We start from the raw sequence: 25,124 nt of genomic DNA, 5'->3' as shown, positions 1-25,124 counted from the left end.
ACTGGACTAATAAGCACTACCATGGTGGGTGGGGATTAAAGAGATTAACGATTCTGCCTCTTGGCTCCTCTGATATTAAGGAAAGAAAAAAATAAGTAATGACTACCTAAGAGGATAATTTTAACGGCAGCAAGGATGTGCATCATGCAAAGCTGAGTAAGAAAGGAGTCCCTAGCATCATGGAGTTTTCTAGGTAGAATATACATGTGTGTGTGCACTCTGTCGTGTCTGACTCTTTGTGACTCCATAAACTGTAGCTCACCAGGCTCCTCTGTCCATGGCATTCTCCAGGCAAGAATACTAAAGTGGGTCGCCATGCCCTCCTCCAGGGACCCTCCCGACCCAGGGATCGAACCCGTGTCTCCTGCATTGGCAGGTGGATTCTTTACCACTGCACCACCTGAGAAGCCCAGAACATACATACCAGGTCTGAAATCGTGTCCCCACTGACTACAGCAATGAACTTCATCTACAGCAATTCGGGTAAATCTCTTTGCTTCATAGGCTTTTTCTAGTCTTGACATAAACATTTTGCTTTTTGCAATTTTCTCTGGAGTCACATAAATCAGCTTTAGCTTGGAGTTTTTATTTACCATTTCAGCATGAACCCATTTCACATGCTCCTATTGAAAGGAAATATAGACACAATGATAGGAGAACTAAGCCAGCAGAATGCAATACTCGGTGGTAAATGAAGATGCTCATTACTCAGAAGCAACAGCCTTGGGCTGCTGTAGCAGCAGATGCTTACCTTCATTAAAATCAAAATGATGTCCCACTACTGAGCTTCATGGTAACTGTGCAAATAGCATTTTAGTTATTTATTTACATTCAGACAGTTGATGAAAGAATAATCAATCTCATTTGACAAAAAAGAGAACACAAAAATGAATATGAAGACACTTCAAAAAGCATTTACTCCATGAAGGCATAATTCTAAATTTTTCACAATAAATGCCAAAATGTAAGCTAAATACAGTAAGCATGGCGATAAAGACAAGTTTTATTAATCTTAATGTTGTATTTGGAATCATTTCATAGATCTCATAGAACAAAATTTATTCTTGATTAGATACTTTAATGATGTTATCAAATCTATTCATAATCTATTTAGGTTTTACAAAGTATCTGATTCATTATATCAAGGTTTTATAATTATGAATAATGAAAATGAGATCCTATATATTATGTATCATATATAATAAGAATAGAGGGAACAGCTATTTGCTTCTTAGTGCTGTTGTTTTCCATAATATTTAGTGCACTGGATGTTGTATTTTTCCTTCTAATCTAAGTAAGGATCAAAAGAAGTGGTGAATGTGATAGAAATAGAAACTCAAAATGCTAAGGCAAGCTCAGGGAGGACAGAAACCTCCCGTGGAGCAGAAGGGCAAAAGCTTGCTTGATCTTGATTTTCAGTACGAATACAGACCGTGAAAGCGGGGCCTCACGATCCTTCTGACCTTTGGGGTTTTAAGCAGAAAGTGTCAGAAAAGTTACCACAGGGATAACTGACCTGTGGTGTATTTTTTTTTTTAATTAAAAATTTTTTTTTAATTAAAAAAATTATTAGAATCTCAAAATGCCTTCATCATCCCAGGAAAGCAGTTTGTTAACTCCTCGAGATATTCCTAGTTTTGTTAAGAAATGGCCGAAGTGTATTAAATACTTCAAGTGGTCTATATGTCCCACAAATCTTAGAGGAGCAAACATCTGAGCTATTGCCCAAGAAAAGGATGCTTAGTCACCCACTCATGTCCGACTCTTTTCAACCCCTGTGGCTCTAGCCCACCAGGATCCTCTGTCTATGGGATTTCCCAGGCAAGAATACTGGAGCGGGTTGCCTTTTCCTCCTCCAGGGGATCTTCCCAAACCCAGGGATGGAATCCATGTCTCCTACATTGGCAGATGGATTCTTTACCACTGAGCCACCTGCAATCTGAACTGCATGGGTGCACTTACATGCAGATTTTTTTCAGTAGTAAAGACTACGGTACCACATGACCCACAACTAGTTGAATCCCTGAATGTGGAAGACTGACTATAAGTTAAGCACAGACTTTTGACTGTGTGGACAGTTAGGGCCCCTAACCCTCACACTGTTCAAGGGTCAACTGTACTTTCCATTATTATTACTCTCTTTTTCAATTTTAAAAAAGTGCAGTATGAGAAGGCAGTGTTCTCCATACATTCATTTTGGTGAACTAGAAAGCACTTAAAATGACACAAGAGTTTAAATAAATTAAAACTATTTGGGAAAGAGTAGAAGAACCAGAACTTCGTGAAGACATGGCTGATTTCAGGTCTGGGAAGAAATACACAAAATGAGCATGACGTATCTTAGCAAAGAAACCAAAGACTCAAAAGCTAGGAGTTAGACCTAGGGGTCAAATTAAATAGACTTTCACTACCCAAACATGGGACTACTTCAACATTAAAAAAAATAATAATAACCATGGATGGAAAGACATCAAAAGTGTTAAAAATCCATAGGTTTAAAATGATACTTGAAAAAAAAAAAAAAAGAATTTATCAACCACCTTTGGAGAATGCTGGAAAACCAACTCTTTCCATAATACTTGAAATCTCATTTCCATAATGAAAACCGGTAAAGAAAGGGAAAGAACTTTCAATCTTCAAAGAATAAATAAGGAAGAGGTCCTTTTTTACAGAAAAAGCCTAGCTAATTTAAGAAGTGAGAATTAGAAATCACCATTTTATAACCCCCTAATTAAATAATGCTCTAAAGTAGGTAATTATTATCAGCGGCTATAGCCTGCCAGGCTCCTCTGTCCATGGAATTCTCTAGGCAAGAATACTGGCATGGGTTGCCATTCCCTTCTCCAGGGGATCTTCCCAAGCCAGGGATTGAAATGGGGTCTCCTGCACTGCAGGCAGATTCTTTACCATCTGAGCCGCCAGGGAAGCCCCAAAGAAAGAGAAAGAACTTTCAGTCTGCCAAGAGTTAATAAGGAAAAAGTTCTTTACAGGAAAAATCTAGCTAATTTAAGAAGTGAGAATTAGAAATCACCATTTTATAACCCTGTAAAAAGATAGGCAACTATTATCAGTGGCTACTAAAAGCCATTAAATGAAAAGCTGATCGAGAACTTGATAATTATAGAGCAGGCAGACATAAGGTGACCCCACTGATCAAACTGACATCACACACACAAAAAATAACCAGGTGTTAAATACCTCCTGAGTGATACCACGAGTAAGCATACTCTTACAGAAAAAAAAAAAAAGCCCCAATTCAGTCAACTTTTAGACTAACTAAAAGTAATAAGTGGAACAACATCACAAGGATACAATCAGGAAGAGACAGAATATAGGAAACTTAAGGACCAGAAAACAAAAAAAAACAAAAACAAAAAACCTAAACAATAATTGCACAGGAAACAAACAAGAAATAAAAGGAACCTATGGATATATCAACCAATACAGCATAATGCGTGAATCTGGACCATGATTTTAAACAGATAATAACATTTGATGAGACAGAAATCTGAATATTTTTATTTGATGGTTTTAAATAACTAATACTAAATTGTTAGATGTGATAATGGCATTTAGTTATATTTTTTAGTTATTATTTTTTTTAATGTTAGAGATATATTCTGAAGAAGTTACAACTGAAATGGTATGATGTCTGGGACTTGTCTCAAATAAATAAACCAAGGGTGGGCAGGGAGGGAAATTGGGGGTATACAGATGAAAAAAAAACTGGCCATATGTTGATAACTGTTAAAGCTACTTCACAGTTTTTATACTATTCTATTTTTGTATATTTTGAAAATGTTTAATAATATGCTTTTTAAAAAAGAACACCTGGGAAATGCTTTATTGTACAGATAAAGGTAAGAGAGTCCATTTCTAAACAAGAAATTCCACAAGGTTGGGTATCTTGTTTCTAATTCATTTTTTGTATTTAATTATATCCCATAATCAGAAATTCTTCCTCACTGTTTTAGAATGGATACTATGAAACAAGTCAGCAAACTCTGTAAAGTGCTAGATAGTAAACACTAGGTGTTGTAGTCCATAGCACAACTACTCAACTCTGTCGTCACAGTGTGAAAAGAGTCAGAGGCTACACATAAAAGAACCACCATGGTTCTGTTCCAATAAAACTTAATTTATGGTCACTGAAATCAGAATTTCATATAATTTTCACACTTCACAAAATACTATTCTTCTTTTGATTTTATTTTTTTGCCATTCCATACGGCATGCAGGATCTTGGTTCCCAAACCAGGGATCAAAACTGTGCCTTCTGCAGTGGAAGTGTAGAGTCTTAACCACTGGGACTGCCAGGAAAATTCCACTGCTGATTTTTTTTTTAACCATTTAAAACTATAGAAATTAATCTGAGCTCACACACCATACAAAATAAGCAGTGGGCTAGCCTGATCTGTGAGTGGTGATTTTTGACTCCAACATAAAAGTTACCGGTTTTTTCTTTTTTAAGCAACTCAATTGTAGCTAAGGTTCCTATTTCACTGAAGAGTATAAATAAAAAATAAAATACAATAAAAGCCACAGGAGCATACCTTAGAACTAGAAGCATTTAACATGGTAGCTGAAATTCCTAATTGTTTCAAAACCATTAACTGGTCTTCCATAAGGGAGATTAGTGGGCAAATCACAAGTGTAAAACCTAAAAAAGAAAGAAATCCACCTTAAATTTCATACCACCACCAAAGTGACTTTCAACCATTTACCTTCTTTACTGTAACTTGAGAAATCTGTATGTAAGTCAGGAAGCAACAGTTAGAACTGAACATGGAACAACAGACTGGTTCCAAATAGGGAAAGGAGTACATCAAGGCTGTTTATTGTCACCCTGTTTATTTAACTTATATGCAGAGTACATCATGAGAAACACTGGGGTGGATGAAGCACAAGCTGGAATCAAAATTTCAGGGGAAAATATCAGTAACCTCAGATATGCAGATGACACCACCCTTATGGCAGAAAGCGAAGAAGAACTAAAGAGCTTCTTGATGAAAGTGAAAGAGGACAGGGAAAAAGTTGGCTTAAAACTCAACATTCAGAAAACTAAGATCATGGCATCTGGTCCCATCACTTCATGGCAAATAGATGAGGAAACAGTGGAAACAGTGACAGACTTTATTTTGGGGGGCTCCAAAATCAATGCAGATGGTGACTGCAGCCATGAAATTAAGACACTTGCTCCTTGGAAGAAAATTATAACCAACCGAGACAGCATATTAAAAAGCAGAGACATTACTTTGCCAACAAAGGTCTGTCTAGTCAAAGCAATGGTTTTTCCAGTGGTCATGTATGGATGTGAGAGTTGGACTATGAAGAAAGCTGAGTGCTGAAGAACTGATGCTTTTGAACTCTGGTGTTGGAGAAGACTCTTGAGAGTCTCTTGGACTGCAAGGATATCCAACCAGTCCATCCTGAAGGAAATTAGTCCTGAATATTCATTGGAAGGACTGATGCTGAAGCTGAAACTCCAATACTTTGGCCACCTGATGAGAAGAACTGACTCACTGGAAAAGACCTGATGCTGGGAAAGACTGAAGGCAGGAGGAAAAGGGGACGACAGAGAATGAGATGGTTGGAGGGCATTGCCGACTCAATGGACATGAGTTTGAGTAAACTCTGGGAGTTGGTAATGGACAGGGAGGCCTGGCATGCTGCAGTCCATGGGGTCGCAAAGAGTTGGACACAACTGAGAGACTGAACTGAACTGACTGTAACTTGTGGCCCTGACCACCAATTCAGACTGATTTTCAAAGCAGCTTTAGCAATATACCACCTATTTCTTACCTTCATTATTACACGAAGTAAATATGAATAAATGATAAGCCAAATAGACATAAGATTATACAGAAAACTCTCAACTTATCCAGTCCTATAAAAACATGGAGCGATATTATCATTTTGAACTTACTATCATTCTTGACAATCAGTATTGGTAACTTCAGTAAAATTACATAAATCAAGTCATATACTATCCAGTTATATCAGGAAAAAGTTATTCCGAAGTTTTCCAAAGTTTGTTGTACAGGAGAAACTAACACAACAATGTAAAGCAATTATACCCCAATAAAAAGAAACAATCAAAAAAGTTCTATGATAAACTACAACAGAAAAGAAGATTAAAAAAGGATGTGTGTGTGTGTATATATATATATATATATATATATATATATATATATATATATTAAAAAGTGAATCACTTTGCTGTACAGTGGAAAATAACAACAGTGTAAATCAACTATACTTCAGTAAAGAAAAGTTTTCCAGGGACTTCCCTGGTAGTCCAGTGGTTAAGACTGTGCTCCCAATGCAGGGGCCCCAGGTTCGAGCCCTGGTCAGGGAACTAGAACCCATATGCCACAACTAATGATCCTGCATGCTACAACTAAAAAAAAAAAAAAAAAATCCCACATACTACAGCTAAGACCAGCACAGCCAAGGAAATAAATAATTTTCTTTAAAAAAAAAAAAAAAAAGCTTTCCAAAGTGAACATAGCACCTGGTATCATCCAGAATGACAGTTACATGAGTATCCATCCACTTACTGCACAAGATTAATTCAGTCTGAGCAGAAATCAGTTAACAGTTTATTGACTGACTCAAGTTCTGGTAATAAATCCCCTTTCTGTGAGAACTGAAATTGTTCACAGCAAAGAGAGCTATTTAGATTGCTAAAATCTTGCGGTCTTATGTTTCCATAGTTTGTTCCTTAAAACAACCTGGGCCAGAGAGCAGACCAGTTTCAAAAATATATTCAGATTAAGACCTTATCATGGATTTCACCCTCTCAACTAGTCCTCTCTGCTGTATTTTCACTTTCTCCCTCTTTACTGGTACCTTCTCACTGTATTTAAATATGGTCAGTTCAGTTCAGTCATGTCAGACTCTTTGCAACCCCATGGACTGCAGCACGCCAGGCTTCCCTGTCCATCACTAACTCCCAGAGCTTACTCAAACTCATGTCCATCGAGTTGGTGATGCCATCCAACCATCTCATCCTCTGTCATCCCCTTCTCCTCCCACTTTCAATATTTCCCACCATTAGGGTCTTTTCAAATGAGTCAGTTCTTCGCATCAGGTGGCCAAAGTATTGGAGTTTCAGCTTCAGCATCAGTCCTTCTGATGAATATTCAGGACTGATTTCCTTCAGGATTGACTGGTTTGAACTTCCTGCAGTCCATGGGACTCTCAAGAGTCTTCTCCAACACCACAGTTCAAAAGCATTCAGCTCTTCAAATACAGAGACTTGATCAAATATGGTCAAGTCTCTCTGAAACTTAAAGAAACAATGGACACCTAATTCAGGGCCCCTTGGCGTTTCCCCTTCATAGCAATTCTCTCCCTAAAGTGTCTCTTTCACTGGCTGCTCTTCCTCACTCCTACTCACTCCCAAACAATTGCTATTTGGTTTCTACCCATCCATTTTGTTGAAACTGCTCTAGCCAAGGTTATAGATGAATCCCGTGTTACTAAATCCACTGGAACTTCCATGTCTTTATTTTATTTGACCCGGTGCCAACAGTCATCACTATTAACCACTCCCTGTTTGAAGTACTCCCTTCTCTGGGCTCATTCTCTGTTTATCCCTAAACTCTTGGTGTTCTGGTTTCTGTTCTGGGCCCTCTTCTCTCATGCTGCTCTGGATGATACAATTGACTACAATAGCCATCTCTACACTAAGAGCCTCAGACTCAGCAACCTCAGATCTCTCAGACCCAACCTTTCCACTCAAACTCAGAGGACAATTCTACCTGCATGTCTTGCAGGCATCATTAATTCAACAGACCCCAAATTAAATTCATCATCTTCCCTCTCTCTCCATCTCCAAATAAGTTCTTTCTCCAATGTACCCTATTTCAGCAAATAACTTCACCCCATCTGTCCCAGCCTGAAATCTGGACAGCTGGACTATCTCTTTTCCTAGCCCTGTATCTAACAAGTACTAAATCCTACTGAACCTACCTTCTAAATATTTCTGGAATTCCTCCATCTGCTGGAAGTATCCTTCTGACAAATTTCTCACCTGTTTAAGACCCTTCATAGCTTTCCATTCATAGAAGGAACAGTTTTAAAAATATCTTTAAAGACTCTTTCAGCATGCCTTGCCACTCTCTCCCCGCCAGGTTACTGAATATACCACAGTTTCTCACTTTATGTTGTTGCTGTTCAGTCATTAAGTCGTGTCTGACTCTTTGAAGACACACCTAGAGTGCTGTCCATGGACTGCAGCACACCAGGCCTCCCTGTCCCTCACTATCTCCCAAAGTTTGGCCAAGTTCCTGTCCATTGAGTCAATGATACTATCCAACTATCTCATCCTCTGTCACTCTCTTTTCCTTTTGCCTTCAATCTTTCCCAGCATCAAGGTCTTTTCCAATGAGTTGGCTGTTCACATCAGGTGGCCAGATCACATCAGCTGTTCACATCAGCTGAAACTAGAGTTTAAGCTCCAGCATCAGTCCTTCCAATGAATATTTGGGGTTGATTTTCTTTAGGATTTGATCTCCTTGCAGTCCAAGGGATTCTCAAAAGTCTTCTCCAGTACCACAATTCGAAAGCATCAATTCTTTAGCACTCAGCCTTCTTTATGGTCCAACTCTCACATCTGTACGTGACTACTGTCAGATGAAAGACCATAGCTTTGAATATACAGACATTGGTCAGCAAAGGAATGTCTTTGCTTTTTAATACACTGCCTAGGTTTGTCATAGCTTTCCTTCCAAGAAGCAAGTGTCTTCTAATTTCATGGCTGCAGTCACCATCTGCAGTGATTTTGGAGCCCAACAAGAGAAAATCTGTCACTGCTTCCACTTTTTCCCCTTCTATTTGCCATGAAGTGATGGGACCAGATGCCATGATCTTAGTTTTTTGAATGCTGAGTTGTAAGCCAGCTTTATCACTCTCCTCTTTCTCACTTTTGGGCCCTCACAAATCCTGCTCCCCTGCATAAACATTCTTCCTTCCTCCTCTGTCCTTTTTGTGCCTACTTATCCTTTAGCTTTCAGCTCTAATACTACTTCCATACACACACACACACACACACACACACACACACATATATACAGTGGAATATTACTCAGCCATAAAAAAGGAATAAAATGCCATCGGCAGCAACATCAGACGAAGTGAAATAAGCCAAAGACACATATAAGTCTCCACATATATGGAGACTAAAAAAAAAAAAATGATACAAATGAACTTATTTACAAAACAGAAATAGGCCCACAGACATAGAAAACAAACTTAAGGTTACCAAAGGAGAAAGGGTAGGGGAGAGATAAATTAGGAGTTTAGGATTAAAAGATACACAGTACTATATATAAAATAGATAATCAACAGGGACCTACTGTATACCACAGGGAACTATACTCAATATTTTAAAATGACCTTAAGGGAAAAGAATCTGAAAAAGAATATACATACATATATATGTATTACTCAATCACTTTGCTGTACACCTGAAATTAACACAACATTGTAAATCAACTATGTTTCAATGACAAAAATAAAATAAAATAAAAAATTCCACTTCCTCAGGACACCCTTCCCTAAAACCCCTAGACCAGATCTTTGCACTGACTTAATTCCCTATTAAAACCTTTATCACAAAACCCTTAACGGGTTGCAATTAACCCATATTCTTTAGACCAGGGGTCAATAAACTAAGGGCTGGTTGTTTGTTTTTGTAAATAAAGTTTTATTGGGACACAGCCAGGGCCACTCCTTTACCTGTCATCGATGGCTGCTTGACTGCTACAATGGCAGCTCAGTAGTCAGCAGAGACCTCACAGACCACACAAGCTCTCACATTTACTGCCTGGCTCTTCAAGGAAAAGCATGCTGACCTGCTCTGTACCCTTAGTGGTCCTCAAACAGCAGCATCAGTATCACCTAAGAGCCTATTAGAAATGCAATATCTGGGTCTCATAGTAAATCAGAACCTGCATGTTGATCGGATCACTAGCTGGTTATTATGGACATTAAAGTGTGAGAAAGCACCGCCCGACACTGTGAGTCGTCTGAAAAGCGAGGACCACGTACATTTGCTGACTCCAGGATCTTCAGGGTCTAAGACCTCAGCTGACACTCCACAAAGACCTGGGGCTCGACTCCAAGCCTAATGATTCCTTTTCTAGGGCTTTTTCTCCTACAACATGCTTTTCAAGGATGTTTCAGGAATCAGATAAAAGAATGCACTACTCTCAGTCTTTATCATAGCCTCTCTAAGTGAACACTTAATTATCTACTCGTACACGCGCTCAGTTGTATCCAACTCTGTACAACCCCATGGACTATAGCCCTCGGGGCTCCTCTGTCCGTGGAATTTTCCAGGCAAGAATACTGGAGTGGGTTGCCAGTTCCTTCCCCATTAAATGTCTATTAGTGGAGAGACAAAAAATGCACTTGATTTTGGCAAATACACGGTTAGAAATATTTTTTTAAGACTTAAAAATATATTCATAGAAATGATGTTTCTTCACCTTAGAATTAATGTTTATTAATACCCACCATCTGAACACAATGCTGGTAATTGGTAGCATAAGCTCTTTCCCCCTCCTGTAGGCATAACGAGAAATACCTCCTTTCCAGACATTGTGACGTTAATAGTTTCAAGCTGAAGTGGCCTGAACTTCTGCAGTTTAAAGACATTTTGTAGAACATCTTTAACTTTACCAGACCATGGAAAATCTAGAAAGAGAAAAACAAGTTAAGTCGAACTATTTAGGATTATAAATGAGACACAAATGTGAATGGCTGCTTCTATAATAGAGAAGAATCAGATCGATATATATAAGACTTTTAATACTATGGATAATTTAATTTTTATAATAATAATTTTGAGATCAGTTTAACTCATGAAGCTAAGCAAAACCAAATTTAATGATACATCATAAGAAAAAGTATATCAGAATAAAATGACAACATTTGCCAGCGAGAAATAAACTACACAGAGGAGAAAGGTGCTTGGTCAGGTATTTGATAAATAGTCTGAATGTCAGTCAGGGAATTCACAGTATCAGAAACCTCAAATACCATGAACCAAAGTTAACAATTATATGGACTTTTTGGTGTCAATATCTTGTTTAAAAAATGGACAACACTGGACAACAAAGCCCAGAAAGCGCTGCAATTCTGCCAAGAGTTATAGTATTCTAAATTAATGATAAATAAGATGTTTGGCAGGATCCTTAACCAAGGAAGATTTGTTCATTAGGGCAGGAGAATGAACTAGACTTTGATGAGGAGTTTGAATTTTTTTCTTGTTTAATTTCTTCTCATTACAACCAAGAAAACTGAATTAAATAAATATCTTTTTCCAAGCAAATATGTTTCCAATATGTTGGAAACATATTTGGTCTGAATAACAAAGGCTTTCATTTTAAAAGGACTTGGGTAAAGGATGGTCTGCCTACTAGTTCCCTTGCCACTTAAGGAATAGTCAGTTTCACTTCTAAACTACTGAAAAGCAGTGACCCAGACACAATGATTCAATTCCAGTTCAAAGAAATGAGAGGAAACAAAACTAGCAAAGAAAAAAAAAAAGAGAGCAAACCTTCTTTATTCCAAGAGGCAGGTGAAGAATCACATTCACTGCTCTCCCCAGCATCGGAATCCTCTAAACACAGCTTTATTCTCTTCGTTAGCACATTTTTTTTCTGAATGAGCTCCTGCTGCCTTTCCAGAAGTTCCTGGATTTGAATGTCTACTGCATGTAGCTCACTCGTTATAGAATCCAGTTCCTCACTCAGAGCTACAAGGGAAGAAAAAAGATACAATGACCAGACAGAATTAATCACAATTTTAGATTTCCTTATGATTGATTTTCTTGGTATTCCTCACTATCAACTGTATAAACTTAGAGTAGTCTAGAAGAGTGGTTAAGTGCACGTTTTGGAGCCACCCAGACAGGAAGTATATCTTAGGTCTTCCTCTCACTGGCTGAGCGACCTCAGGCTAAGTACCTTATACTTAATTAAGCCTCAAAATCCCTATCTGTAAAGTGGGGATAATACCTAGCTTTCACAGTATTGCTATAAAAAATTAAATGAGACAGAATTTTGAAAGTTCTTAACACAGTACCTGGTACACAGTTAAGCATTTAATAAATAACAATTATTAATTTTACCACGGTGTGCTTCCCTGGTGGCTCAGCAGTAAAGAATCCACCTGCCAATGCAAGAGACGTGGGTTCAATCCCTGGGTTGGGCAGATGCCCTGGAAGAGGAAACAGCAAACCACTCTAGTATTCTTGTCTGGAAAAATCCCATGGATAGAGGAGCCTGGTGGGCTACAGTCCATGCGGTCACAAAAGAGTCAGACATAACTGAGCGACTAAACAGTAACAAAAATCATGTTGTAGGACAGTGGTCCAACAATCCTCTACAGTAAAATGACTAGACTTTAAAGAAAGAGGATGTTATCTAAAAGTAATCCCCTAACTACTTAGCTATCATTTTACAAAAACATTTGTATTTGGGTTCATACCGTGACATGGTAAGGAGCTGGTGATTATAAACAAGATGACGTACCAGTAAAAAGAGAAATCAAGTGTGCTACTAAAATTGACATTACAAGGCCAGCATGATAATTTATAAAGAAGCCTTAACATATGATACTAAACAACCCAAATATTAAAGTCAAAATGAGATTTCCTTTTACATCAGTGGAAGCTAGAAATTTTACAGACATCCTTGCTGCTTTCTAAAACATCTGCCTGCTTTAATCAGTGTCCAGTTTTAATGTCTTCCCATGAGATAAAATCTTATGGTTATGATTTAAAATAGGATGCTCTAGTGTTTTTGTATTGTATCAGCTGCTTGTGTGATCCAGCTTTAGGGCTGGCTACCAGTGACGTCTGTCTGAGACTTGGAAGGTGGAAATGAAACAGCAGCCAGGTTTACAGTCGACATAAGGTCAGGCGCTGCTGCAGCTCACCTTGTGACTGATGTGCTGGCTCACCTTGGCCGACAGGGGGCAGAAGTCAGTTCCTCTTGTTGTGCTCAATCATGTCTGACTCTCTGTCACTCCATGGACTGCAGGCTGCCAGGCTCCTCTCCATTCTCCAGGCAAGAATACTGGAGTAGGTTGTCATTCCCTTCTCCAGGGGATCTCTCCCAACCCAGGAACTGAAGCTGGGTCTCCTGCACTGCAGGCACTCTTTACAGTCTGAGCCACCAGGGAAGCCCAACAATACACAATAGTGAACGAAGCCAAATTTATTGGTGTGGATTCAATAAGAAATTCTGGATTTAGTACACTAAATACAGTGGCCAGGAGTGGCTCTAATTCTTTACTTAGCCAACCCCAAAGACGGATATCAGAAACTTGGGATGGAATGACACAGGGGTAGGCGCCAATGAAATGGAAAGGCTAGAACTTTCCGGGTGTACACTCAAGGAGAGGAGCTGGAGGCGTAGGGAGACAGGAGACCCTCCCTCTTCCAAGCCTGTAAGAAATGCATTCATGAGGGGAATGAATCCCTGAAGAGGTCTGGGTTAGCTGTTCTCTGTAAGCCAGGAATGACCATGGGAAGTACTGCCTTTCAACTAGACTACCTGAATCAATGAGAATGATGATTTCTAAGACACAGGGGCTAATTGTCAGCAATTCAATTCATGACCAAAGGAAAGGCAGACGTGGTTGCCAAAATGGGCAATAGAAAGTGAAAGTGTTAGTCGCTCAGTCATTTCCAATTCTTTGTGACTCCATGGAGCCTGCCAGGCTCCTCCGTCCATGGAATTTCCCAGGCAAGAATATTGGAGTGGGTTGCCATTCACTTCTCCAAAGAATCTTCCCGACCCAGAGATGGAACCCAGGTCTCCTGTACTGCAGGCAAATTCTTTATCGTCTGAGCCACCAGAGAAACCCAAAGGGCAATAAGAAGAAGTAACAATTAGAACAGTCTGACCCAAAGACATCTTTGGCACTGGCTAGGTGATCATGAAGTCTGAAATACAAATAGATTACGTGATCTGTACAGGTAGAGTACAAAGGCCTGATTCTGGTGAACACATGTCTGATTTGAATTACCACAACAGAATCATAGTTCTTCAACCAGTTCCCAGAAATGAGCCAATTTATAGATCCAAAGCTCCTTGTGTAAAGTAGAGGTTGGGGCCCTTTGGAAAAGGACCCTCATACACAGCTAAAACTTCATGCAGTAAATGTTTCCACTATCCTTCTCCAGAGAAACTTATCAAGGTAACTGTGTACTGGGAAAAGGAAAATAACTTCTCAGAAGTTCCTGGACAGCAACTGTAATCTGATAATTCCTGGAGAACTATAATGCCATGGTGACCCACCAGTTAGAGTATGGACTGAACTTGGGCAAAACAGATGATCAATGCCGTTCTGCTCAGGCGCATCACACAAGGGGCTAGGAGGTATACTCTGTGGTTACCTCCCCAGCTCCAGCAGGTGTAATTAGAACAGATACCCGCCAGGTGGCGCTAGTGGTAAAGAACTCGCCTGCCAGTGCAGGAGACGCAGGAGACTTGTGGAACCTGCGGGGCACAGGTTCCATCCCTGGGTGGTGAAGATCCCCTGGAGGAGGGCATGGCAACCCAATTCAGTATTCCTGCCTGGAGAATCCCAAGGGACTGATGAGCCTGGCAGGCTACAGTCCATAGGGTCACAAAGAGTCGGAGATGACTGAGGTAACTTAGCATGCATGCATTCAGCAACTGGCTGGTTTCCTGACCTAAGAGTAAGGACTATTATGGTAGGAAAGACCAAGTGGAAGGCAGTATAAAGAGTGCTTACTACCAAAACAGTGAATAGTGCTGCTCCTTACACAGCCAGGACTCATGGGCCAGGGAAACAGGGCTGGAAACATGGCTCCTATTATCCCCTAGTGATTCACCAGTGAAATGTTTGCTTCTCATCCCTGAAACTTTGGACTCTGCTAGTCTAGAGGTTGGCCAGTTAGAACTGCTTCTACCAGGGGAAAAAAAGCAATGGTTCCATTTCATTGGAAGTTGATTGTTGGCCAGTTTGGGTTCCTCATGACCAGGAAACCAAAAGACAAAGAAAGGGGTTACTGGACTGGCTGGGGCAAATGATCCTGACTATTAAAGGAAACTGGACTGCTACGACACTGCAGAGGTGAGGAGCAGTGTGTCTAGAATGTGGGGGATCCTCCAGGGCAGTGGTCCCCAACATTTTTGGCACCAGGGACCGGTTTCAGGGAAGACAATTTTTCCAAGGACCAGGGTGGGATGGGGGAGGGTATGGTTTCAGGATGATTCAAGTGCACTACATTTATGGTGCACATTATTTCTGTTATTATTACATCAGCTCCACCTCAGATCATCAGGTATTAGATCCCAGGGGTTGGGGACCCCTGCTTTAGGGTTATCTTTTGGTATTCCCACATCCCCTGCTTAGAGTTAATGGAAAACCACAAAAACCCATTACAAGCAAACTGCTAAGGCAAATCCCACCAGGCAAGGCCCCATGACCAGATGAGCTGTTTGGTGAGAACAAGGGGATACAGAAAGTTGAAAAGGCAGTTATAAAATAACAGCTATAACCACATGAACAGGTGAGACCCAAGAACTGGAATAGCTATTAAGCATTTCTCCTTTATTCAGACGTTCCTGTAGAAGCCAAGTTTGGATTTCTCTTATTGGTGGTTACTTAGGTGATGAATGGATGGATAGACTGACTCTCTGGCTCCCATTCCCCTAAATTCTAAAATAAAATGTGTTAATAGTCACTAACGTTGTATCTCAGGATTTAAGTTAGAAGATTATCACGGAGGATGTGATTGAGCAAGAAGAGGAATGAGCATCATCCAAAGATGAATGAAGAGAATTCCTGTCCTCTTCAGGGGAGAGGATCAGCATACATTTGTTTGGACAAGAGAGAGCTGTGTCAACATGGGCAGCCAGAGCTTTAGAAGGTGGAAGAAAAGCAGTAGCTATATTTTCCATATTTAAGAAGGGCAGTGCAAAGTCAGATCTGGTGACCTCTCCGGCATGGGGCAGCAGCTGGGCCCACGATTCTAGCTGCTGCTAGATACCCTTGGGGAAACAGAGGTGCTTGCAGTTCCTCTGGATCCTGTTGGTTCTTCTCCTTGGGCTTCTCTGAACCCTCAGCCAGATCATGTGTGACTCAACAGGGAAGGACGCCAGTACTTTGACAGGTGCTGCCTCACCTAAATTGGAGGCTTTGAGGCAACCAGAGACTGGTCCAGGTTCTGGTGAGATGCATCTTCATAGGGAGCATTCTGTTTGGGCAATCCCCATGGCAGAAGCATCTTCTCTTCCTATCTACTGGCACCACCGACGCCAGGCCCGCCATCAGACACAAAGAAAGAGCCGAAACACTTCCCAAATTCCTACCAAGAATTCCTACAGTCAATCCCTCTTATCACTCACAGTGCCTCTGCTTCTTTCCTTGAATCCCACCTAACAGAGATAATGTCAACCTGTGGTACAAAGTCAATATCACTGTACCCTGGACAAAGTCCTGATGGACTCAGAATATAAGAAAGTAGGGCTAGTTGTAACAAATCAGGGTCTTTTAATGTTTTTGCTCAAAACTATAACCATCTCTTAATGCCAGCTTGGACAACACGTGAACTGTATGATGAGAGATGAGATTGACAAGAGAAGGATTTCAATCATTCGTCATGAAGAGGGCTTATTACTATATCTCAAGAGCACATGGCATCGAACAGGGATCCTTCTTCTAAGCTTACAGCTGAGACAAGGGAGGTACCATTCTTCAGAAGCAGGACAGTTTCTAGCAAGCTCCCATACTGAAGGCCACAGTGAAAAGGAAATGATTTACCACCAGGGAACCACCAAATCCAACTCAACAAACTATCTGAAGGCAATTTCAGAGGCATTTCAAATACAAGTCGACAAGTGGGTAGAACAACAGAAGTTCAGTTCAGTCGCTCAGTCGTGTCCGACTCTTTGCGACCCCATGAATCACAGCACGCCAGGCCTCCCTGTCCATCACCAACTCCCGGAGTCCACCCAAACCCATGTCCATTGAGTCTGTGATGCCATCCAACCATGTCATCCTCCGTGGTCCCCTTCTCCTCCTGCCCTCAATCTTTCCCAGCATCAGGGTCTTTTCAAATGAGTCAGCTCTTTGCATGAGGTGGCCAAAATACTGAAGTTTGAGCTTCAACATCAGTCCTTCCAGTGAACACCCAGGACTGATCTCCTTTAGGACGGACTGGTTGGATCTCCTTGCAGTCCAAGGGACTCTCAAGAGTCTTCTCCAACACCATAGTTCTAAAGCATCAATTCTTCAGTGCTCAGCTTTCTTTACAGTCCAAGTCTCACATCCATACATGACTACTGGAAAAACCATAGCCTTGACTAGACAGACCTTTGTTGGCAAAGTAATGTCTCTGCTTTTTAATATGCTGTCTAGGTTGGTCATAACTTTTCTTCCAAGGAGCAAGAGTCTTTTCATTTCATGGCTGCAGTCACCATCTACAGTAAGGTTTGGTAACGTCTATGAAGCCCACACTTTTGTCTCTTAGTGAAGAGCATTTAATATAACTTAAATTGTTACTATTTATTATTAACCCTTAGGCTATTAGCATGAATCATTAAGCTGTGAGAGATGAAGACAAAATCTATGTCACTATTTTTTTCACATTTATATTTAAATAAATTGTAAAGTTTTGGGGTGTGGACAAGAGGATTCCATACTTAAGAAAATCATTCCTATAGTTTGTTAAGAACCTAATCTTGTTACTCCACTGTGAGTGCTAAGGTCATATTTACTATACCCTACTGCAGCCAAAGATGGAGAAGCTCTATACAGTCAGCAAAAACAAGACCAGGAGCAGACTGTGGCTCAGATCATGAACTGCTTATTGACAAATTCAGACTTAAATTGAAGAAAGTAGGGAAAACCACTAGACCATTCAGGTATGACCTAGATCAAATCCCTTATGAGTATACAGTGGAAGTGAGAAATAGATTTAAGGGACTAGACCTGATAGACAGAGTGCCTGATGAACTATGGACAGAGGTTCATGACATTGTACAAGAGAGAGGGATCAAGAAAATCCCCATGGAAAAGAAATGCAAAAAAGCAAAATGGCTGTCTGAGGAGGCCTTACAGATAGCTGGGAAGAGAAGAGAAGTGAAAAGCAAAGGAGAAAAGGAAAGATATTCCCGTCTGAATGCAGAGTTCCAAAGAATAGCAAGGAGAGATAAGAAAGCCTTCCTCAGCGATCAGTGCAAAGAAATAGAGGAAAACAACAGATTGGGAAAGACTAGAGACCTCTTCAAGAAAATTAGAGATACCAAAGGAACATTTCATGCAAAGATAGGCTCGATAAAGGACAGAAATGGTATGGACCTAACAGAAGCGGAAGATATTAAGAAGAGGTGGCAAGAATACACAGAAGAACTGTACAAAAAAGATCTTCATGACACAGATAATCACGATGGTGTGATCACTCACCTAGAGCCAGACATCCTGGAATGCGAAGTCAAGTGGGCCTTAGAAAGCATCACTACGAACAAAGCTAGTGGAGGTGATGGAATTCCAGTTGAGCTATTTCAAATCCTCAAAGGTGATGCTGTGAAAGTGCTACACTCGATATGCCAGCAAATTTGGAAGACTCAGCAGTGGCCACAGGACTGGAAAAGGTCAGTTTTCGTTCCAATCCCAAAGAAAGGCAATACCAAAGAATGCTCAAACTACCGCACAATTGCACTCATCTCACATGCTAGTAAAGTAATGCTCAAAATTCTCCAAGCCAGGCTTCAGCAATACGTGAACCGTGAACTTCCAGATGTTCAAGCTGGTTTTAGAAAAGGCAGAGGAACCAGAGATCAAATTGCCAATATCCGCTGGATCATCGAAAAAGCAAGAGAGTTCCAGAAAAACATCTATTTCTGCTTTATTGACTATGCCAAAGCCTTTGACTGTGTGGGTCACAAGAAACTGTGGAAAATTCTGAAAGAGATGGGAATACCAGACCATCTGACCTGTCTCTTGAGAAACCTGTATGCAGGTCAGGAAGCAACAGTTCGAACTGGACATGGAACAACAGACTGGTTCCAAATAGGAAAAGGAGTCCGTCAAGGCTATATATTGTCACCCTGCTTGTTTAACTTATATGCAGAGTACATCATGAGAAATGCTGGGCTGGAAGAAACACAAGCTGGAATCAAGATTGCTGGGAGAAATATCAATAACCTCAGATATGCAGATGACACCACCCTTATGGCAGAGAGTGAAGAAGAACTAAAGAGCCTCTTGATGAAGGTGAAGGAGGAGAGTGAAAAAGTTGGCTTAAAGCTCAACGTTCAGAAAACTAAGATCATGGCATCTGGTCCCATCACTCCATGGGAAATAGATGGGGAAACAGTGGAAACAGTGTCAGACTTTATTTTTGGGGGCTCCAGAATCACTGCTGATGGTGACTGCAGCCATGAAATTAAAAGACGCTTACTCCTTGGCAGGAAGGTTATGGCCAACCTAGATAGCATATTTAAAAGCAGAGACATTACTTTGCCAACAAAAGTCCGTCTAGTCAAGGCTATGGTTTTTCCAGTGGTCATGTATGGATGTGAGAGTTGGACGGTGAAGAAAGCTGAGCACCGAAGAACTGATGCTTTTGAACTGTGGTGTTGGAGAAGACTCTTGAGAGTCCCTTGGACTGCAAGGAGATCCAATCAATCCATCCTAAAAGAGATCAATCCTGGGTGTTCATTGGAAGGTCTGATGTTGAAGCTGAAACTCCAATACTTTGGCCACCTCATGCGAAGGGTTGACTCATTGGAAAAGACCCTAATGCTGGGTAGGATTGGGGACGGGAGGAGAAGGGGACGACAGAGGATGAGATGGTTGGATGGCATCATCGACTCGATGAACATGGGTTTGGGTAGACTCCGGGAGTTGGTGATGGACAGGGAGGCCTGGGGTGCTGCAATTCACGGGGTCGCAAAGAGTTGGACACGACTGAGCGACTGAACTGAACTGAACTGAACAAACAACAGGAAAATAACCATAGAATAAGTTCCTCCCTCCTACTATCCACCTCTTAACTGAATCAACAGCAAAACTTCACTAATAAGCACAAAAGAATCTGGTCAAGTTTATAAACACAAACAATGCAAGGAAATACATCAAAATACCAAGAGTAGCTGCCTGGAAAAGGTAAAACAGATGTCTTTCTTTTATTTTTTAAAAATATTTCAAATGATACCGCTTAGGAACTTATCTTAAGAAAAGAATCAAAGAAGTACACAAACCTTTTGATTCAAAGATGTTCAATGCAACTTTTTTTACATTTTAAAAATGGAGACAGCCTAAAAGTTCAAAACCAACACTCAAAGTGTTAATTTTTTAATGCCACTAGAAAACAACAAAATACAGAGCAGTATGAAAAACAGAATATTGACAACATAAAATTTATATTACAGTATGTCTATATTCTTTATCTACATTATGTTTTTAAGAATCACATTATGAAACATTATGTAAAAAGTGTGAAAAATTTTGTTGAAAATAATACATCTAAATGGTACAGTATTAATTTGAGTAATAACACTATTAGTGATTTATATTTTCTATGTTATAATTTTCTTAGGCTCCTAGAATGCTATCAAAAAACATATCATTCCTTGGAACTTTTCTGTATTGCATGGTGGGAATGTAAAATTGTGTAGCCACTAAGGAAAACGGTATGGTAGCTCCTCAAAAAATTAAACACAGAAATACCATGTTATCCAGCAATTTCACTTGTAGGTATGGTGGTAGTTTAGTCACTAAGTCGTGTCCGACTCTTGCGACCCCGTGGACTGTAGCCTGCCAGACTCCTCTGTCCTTGGGATTCTCCTGGCAAGAATACTGAAGTAGGTTGCTATTTCCTTCTACAGGAAGATCGTTCTGACTCCTGCACGGCAGGAGAAGTCTTCACCGACTGAGCTATGAGGGAAGCCCACTTGTAGGTATATACACCCAAAAACTGGAAGCAGAGGCTCAAACAGATGTTTGTCAACTGATGTTCATAGCTGCATTATTCACAGAAGCTGAAAAGGGAAATAATTCAAATGTTCCCTGACAAACAAGTGGATGAACAGAAGGTGGTAGGTATATCCATACAGTGGAATATTACTCAGCCTTAAAAAGATACATGTTACCCAACGGATGAACCTCAAAGACAACACAAAAGGACAAATATTGTATCATTCCACTTCTATGAGGTACCTAGAAAGGTCAAAGTCCCAGACAGAAAGCAGAATGATGTTATCAGGGACTGCAGGGAAGTGGGGGAGTGGAAGTTATTGTTCACTGGGTACACCGTTGCAGTGACCACCTTTGAATCAAGAGCTTTATGTACTTCTTCCACTATTTCCTTAAAGTAAGTTCCTAAGTGGTGTTATTTAAAATACTTTTAAAGTATAAAAGAAAGACATCCATTTTACCTTTTCCAGGCACCTACTCTTGGCATTCAGTGGGGAGTGATAGAAAGTTCTGGAGATGGATACTGGCAATGGTTGCACACAATGCAGATGCACATAATGCCATGCATGCAATGCTCTTGATTGTCTGCTTAAAAAATGGTAAGTATAAATATATTTTACAACAATAAAAAGAAATCTGGAAAAAATATCTATAATTGGAATTATTAAGACAAATATTTTCTAAATTTATTTTTATTTATTCCTACTAAAACTTTTTTTAAAAGTAGTTTCAGACTCACAGTAAAACTGAGGGGAAGGGACAGAGAAAAATACGCAGTTAGAAAGAGAACAGAATGAACCACAAAAGGGAATAATCTCCACTAACCTGAAATGGATGCCATTCTAAAGTTGAACTGGAGAGCCAAATTTCTCTCTAAAAGTGAAAGAAAAATCAGAGCAACTTTTTTTAAAAACAGTACTGTTGATAATGCTCAACGATAATCTGTCATTACTGAGCACAAAAAATGTTAGAAAGTAAATTATATACTGCAGTGACCTTTCAACAATACTACATGGTTCTTCCCACCCTACTTTTTATGGAGAATTCTCTAGATTTCAGAGAAGTAACCAAAGTCACACAAATATATAACAAGTATGACACCAAAAACATTTAACAAACACCCAGCAAATACTTAGTGAAGTTGCAAAAAAAGAGCAAGGCTTAGAGGTTAAACAGCTTTACCACTACATTATTGTGTGATTTTAGCAAACTCAAAACAATCTGTTCCTCTCAGCTACTTTCTCTATCTGTAAAATTGGGATGGTGGAACCTATTATACAAATAGCAAGTTGGATAGATTCAAATATCCCAGATGACGCAAAACCCATTAACAAACTACTCAAATTAATCATTTAACATTTTACTGAATATTTGCTCTAAAGGGTTACAATTTAGGCTCAGTTTTAAAAGAGGAATTGGTATTCCATGGAGGGATGAGATTTCAGATGGAGAGAACACAGAGTTCAGAAATGGGGAAAAATTTGGAAGGAGGTGAGTCTGGAGGGCAGGAACTTCATTTAGCTTATCCATAATCTCCAAGAACTCCTTTTCCAACTCTGATATGGACAACCAACATTTTCTGAAACTAAGTCAATGTTCTCCGAAGGTAGCTTCAGCATCACCTTACCCTTACTCAAATTGCTCACCCTATGTCCTGCCTCAAGTAGAATTCTGAAGCCACCACTAGGCTGGAAAAATAGGTAGGGTCTTCTGTGACTTGCTAAGAAGCTTGAAAGAGTCACAACACTAAAAGATATTTAAGTAGAGGAGTAAACCAAGGACTTCTAATCCTTTATTTATACGAACATGCCTTCACCATTTCATGGAAATATAATTCTCCTTCCCTGGACTGTAAGATTCTCCAACAGGGTAGAGATTGAGTCTCTTCACCTCTGCATCCACGTCCTAGTGAAATGCCTTGCATATAGTGAAGGCTCAGGGTGGCACTAGTGCCAATATGTAAGAGACACAGATTCAATCCCTGGGTCGGGAAGATCCCCACGAGGCGGGCATGGCAACCCACTCCAGTATTCTTGCCTGGAGAATCCCCATGGACAGAAGAGCCTGACGGGCTATAGTCCATAGGGTCACAAAGAGTTGGACACGACTAAAGGGACTTGGCATCCAGGCACACAGGTGTGCTGAAACTGAAAGCAGAGGCTCTCTCCACTCTTATGAAAGAATGTAATCTACAACCCTACAACCATTTCCCCCCACTATTTTAAACAATTCCTTTGATTATATCATTTTTTAAAAACTGCTTATAAACTCCTTCCCCAAATGATGTGATTTAATAGCAAAAGCTAGCTGAATATAAAATATGTTCAAAAAGTAACGAGCTAAGTATAGCAGGTCTGTCAGAAGTATACCTAGACATTGTTTAAAATCCAAAACAAAGGGAGATCAGCTTTGAAAATTCCCTGGGCAGACAAAACCAACATAGCCATACAAAAAAGCTTAATTTGGCTTATTTTGAAAGACTAACTTGACCTGGGGCACTTTGCATTTCTGCCTCTGGAAATCAGAAGCAAAACTCCCACTGTTTCCAAGGTTGCTCTGAGGTAACCACTAACCAATTTTGTATCTTTTAAGAAAATGTTAATATAACCAATCACTGTAAAGAATGTTCAATGCCCTCTTACTAAACAAGCTGCTTTATATTAACTATATAGCCCTGAGCCTAATTCCATGTTTCGATTTGAGTGCTCTTCGTTGGCAAACTGTCTTTTTGGTGTATACACAATGAACTTTTACTAATTACTACTTCCATGATTCAGTGGTTTTACTTCTGCTATATCTGAACTTTTGGTAGCATCCTCAGGAAATACTTTACAAGGTCTCATGTCAGTCATGCATGCTTGACATCAAGTGTTGCTGTTGTTCAGTCGCCCAGTCATATCTGACTCTTTGAGATCCTATGGACTGCAGCACGCGAGGCCTCCTTGTCCCTCACCATCTCCCAGAGTTTGCCCAAGTTCACTGGTGATGCCGTCCAGTTATCTCATCCTCTGAAGCCCTCTTTACTGCCCTCAATCTTTCCCAGCATCAGGGACTTGACACCAAGTACCAGAGGCTAAATCTCTCTCTCTCTCTCTCTCACACACACACACACACACACACACACACACACACACACCCTCTCTCCGCCACCTGGGTTTAGATGATCACACACACACACACACACACACACACACACACACACTGGGTTTAGATGATCACACACACACACACACACACACACTGGGTTTAGATGATCACACACACACACACACACACTGGGTTTAGATGATCACACACACACACACATACTGGGTTTAGATGATCACACACACAGACACACACACAGACACACACACAGACACACACACACACACACACACACACACACACACACACAGACACACAGACACACAGACACACACACACACACACACACACACACACACACACACACACACACACACACACACACACACACACACACACACACACACACACACACACACACCCCTCTCTCTGCCACCTGGGTTTAGATGCAAGAGCAATTTAATAAAACCTTCCGTCACGCTTAGGCGTCCCCTCTGGGTTTTCCCAATAAACAGTGGTTGCAAATGAAAGGCTTCGGTGACCGAGTCTCCTGCCTGGAAAAAGCTGGTGATAAAGAGACCGACCCGCAGTAGAACGTGCCCCTAAAGGCCCGAGTTCCATTAGAGCTGGGCGATGATGGAGAGTTCCATTAGAGGGGCGAGGACCCCTGTTTCTCCCTCACCAGCCTATTGGTGGAAGGAAGTGAGCCGGCCTTCCCCATCTGCCAGGAAAAGGAATGTTAGCTCTTTCAAAGAGGTAACAAGGGTTACCCCAGAACCTCTCCCCGGTGCAGTTAAGGAAAACATTCCCCCTCCTCGATCTACGACCCCAAGACCCCCCCGACTCAGATCCACTACTTACCCCTTTCAGCCGCACTCCAATAAAAACTTCCCGCCACCAGGCTTTCCTTTCTCTCCAGCCGGGGACATTCACCCTTCCGGGTCGGTCCTTTCGACCAATTGCAGGTACTACGCTTCTCTTATTGGTCAAGGGGTGTGGCCACCATTTGCGTCACTGAACAAGACCAGACATTATTGGTTGATGTTGGGAGCAGGTGTAACCAATAG

General features: G+C 40.6%; 1 protein-coding gene across 1 annotated transcript in view; it reads right to left on the bottom strand.

Moving 5' to 3' along the window:
• Positions 1–25,001, bottom strand: part of RECQL (RecQ like helicase) — a 36,416-nt gene extending 11,415 nt beyond the window's left edge. The window contains exons 1-6 of the mRNA XM_081592243.1: positions 24,919–25,001; positions 21,796–21,843; positions 11,570–11,767; positions 10,525–10,704; positions 4,554–4,660; positions 425–623 (exon numbers count right to left, since the gene is read on the bottom strand). Of these exons, the coding sequence (XP_081448369.1) occupies positions 425–623; positions 4,554–4,660; positions 10,525–10,704; positions 11,570–11,767; positions 21,796–21,811 (700 nt within the window). The 5' untranslated portion in view covers positions 21,812–21,843; positions 24,919–25,001. The remainder of the gene's footprint in view (positions 1–424; positions 624–4,553; positions 4,661–10,524; positions 10,705–11,569; positions 11,768–21,795; positions 21,844–24,918) is intronic.
• Between the last annotated feature and the right edge of the window lie 123 nt (positions 25,002–25,124).

The sequence above is a fragment of the Giraffa tippelskirchi genome, chromosome 4 (genome assembly GCF_054371585.1).
Source record: "Giraffa tippelskirchi isolate mGirTip1 chromosome 4, T2T-mGirTip1v1.2.pri, whole genome shotgun sequence".
Taxonomy (NCBI): domain Eukaryota; kingdom Metazoa; phylum Chordata; class Mammalia; order Artiodactyla; family Giraffidae; genus Giraffa; species Giraffa tippelskirchi.
This window is presented reverse-complemented; position numbering and strand designations above follow the sequence as displayed.